The sequence below is a fragment of the Pyxicephalus adspersus genome, chromosome 3 (genome assembly GCF_032062135.1).
Source record: "Pyxicephalus adspersus chromosome 3, UCB_Pads_2.0, whole genome shotgun sequence".
Classification (NCBI taxonomy): Eukaryota; Metazoa; Chordata; class Amphibia; order Anura; family Pyxicephalidae; genus Pyxicephalus; species Pyxicephalus adspersus.
In genome coordinates this window covers 18,399,769-18,401,091 of record NC_092860.1, presented here as the reverse complement: position 1 = coordinate 18,401,091, position 1,323 = coordinate 18,399,769, and the positions used below count along the sequence as shown (strand labels likewise).

The following is a 1,323-nucleotide window of genomic DNA, read 5'->3' as shown; positions in this document are numbered from 1 at the left end:
AAAACATTTCTAACCTAGTTACAAGAAATGAAGCCTAACCCATTGGTGTTCTGATCTTCTCCCTAATTTCCCACAACTCGTGCCATAATTATCCACATGTATGTGTAAACATTGTAACATTGAACACTGTTTATTTGAAAGTGACATAGAAAACATCTTAATCCTCACAAATTGTATATCTAATATAAAGACTATATCTGAAAAAAATATTTTATATATTCATAACATTTATATTTTTTTTGCATTTTTTTTAGTAAAACATCTTACCTTGCAAACCCACTTTTATTAAACATCGTAGATGTCTTTTTGAAGCAGATTTTAGCATTTCTAAAAGGAGTGGTATGTTTTTTTTTACTATTTATTTATACACTTAGAAATCACATTTTCTTTTAATTCTATTTTTATTAAATAACAAAAGTAACAAAAATAAAGACATGCTTAATAAATCTAATAGTAAATATGCAATAAAGCCTGCTTAAAAATCACATATCCTTACCATTCCTGGTATGATTACTGTTAATATTACTGTTATGATAATATTCTAGATAGACATTACAGGGACTATTTATAAATGGTTTAACCTCAAATTCAACCATTTACCAACAACTGACACAATTTCAATTTACTTTGAATTAAATTTGAAAATGTGTGAATCAACCTTTACTCATTATTTATACATGTTTTTATTGAATCCAGTGTTTAAAAGTGTGTGGTTAAGGTAAAAAAACAATGGGTGAATCTTAAATGAATGCCTTTAAAAATGGACACATTTTTAGAATATTAATTTTTATTTGGTTAAACCAATCTAACAATGATGGATTCCTGGCTGCCATTAGGTATAAATTAAACTGTCAAAATTCCATATGACCCAAATTCAATAGGGGACCAATATTTCTGACCCCTAGGGGAGACAGTCTACTGGCACCCAAAATTCAAAGAACTTCTGATTCTGATGAATGGCATTATGCAAATAAGTACCATACATATTTTTAAATAAATAGGCATGTATGTACAGAATTCCAGTTATTATAGAATGTCAGATGTCTGATTAATGGGTGCTAACTTAGGAAGATAATATTGTAACAATTGCTAAATGCATTTCAGCTGCAAATTTTCTGTCATTCATGAATCCACCTAAAATATCAAACACTTTTTTTTTTACAAAATTTCAATGTGACTAAATTACTAGTGAAAGCAAATCTCCTTGAGATTTGTGTTTTATATTACAGTGTTTGGAGAATGTAACTTTTATTGTTTTGTAGATATGCCCCTTAGTGTGGCCTAAAGTGTTGTCCATGTAAAAGTAACATTTTAGGTGAAACT

The 1,323-nt window shown here is 28.4% G+C and overlaps 1 protein-coding gene across 1 annotated transcript in view; it reads left to right on the top strand.

Moving 5' to 3' along the window:
• LOC140327661 (uncharacterized) overlaps positions 1-1,323 on the top strand; it is a gene marked incomplete at both ends in the record, with an annotated part of 6,044 nt that overhangs the window by 3,192 nt on the left and 1,529 nt on the right. Inside the window, 1 exon segment of the mRNA XM_072407029.1 lies at positions 255-339. Coding sequence (XP_072263130.1) covers positions 255-339 — 85 coding nt within the window.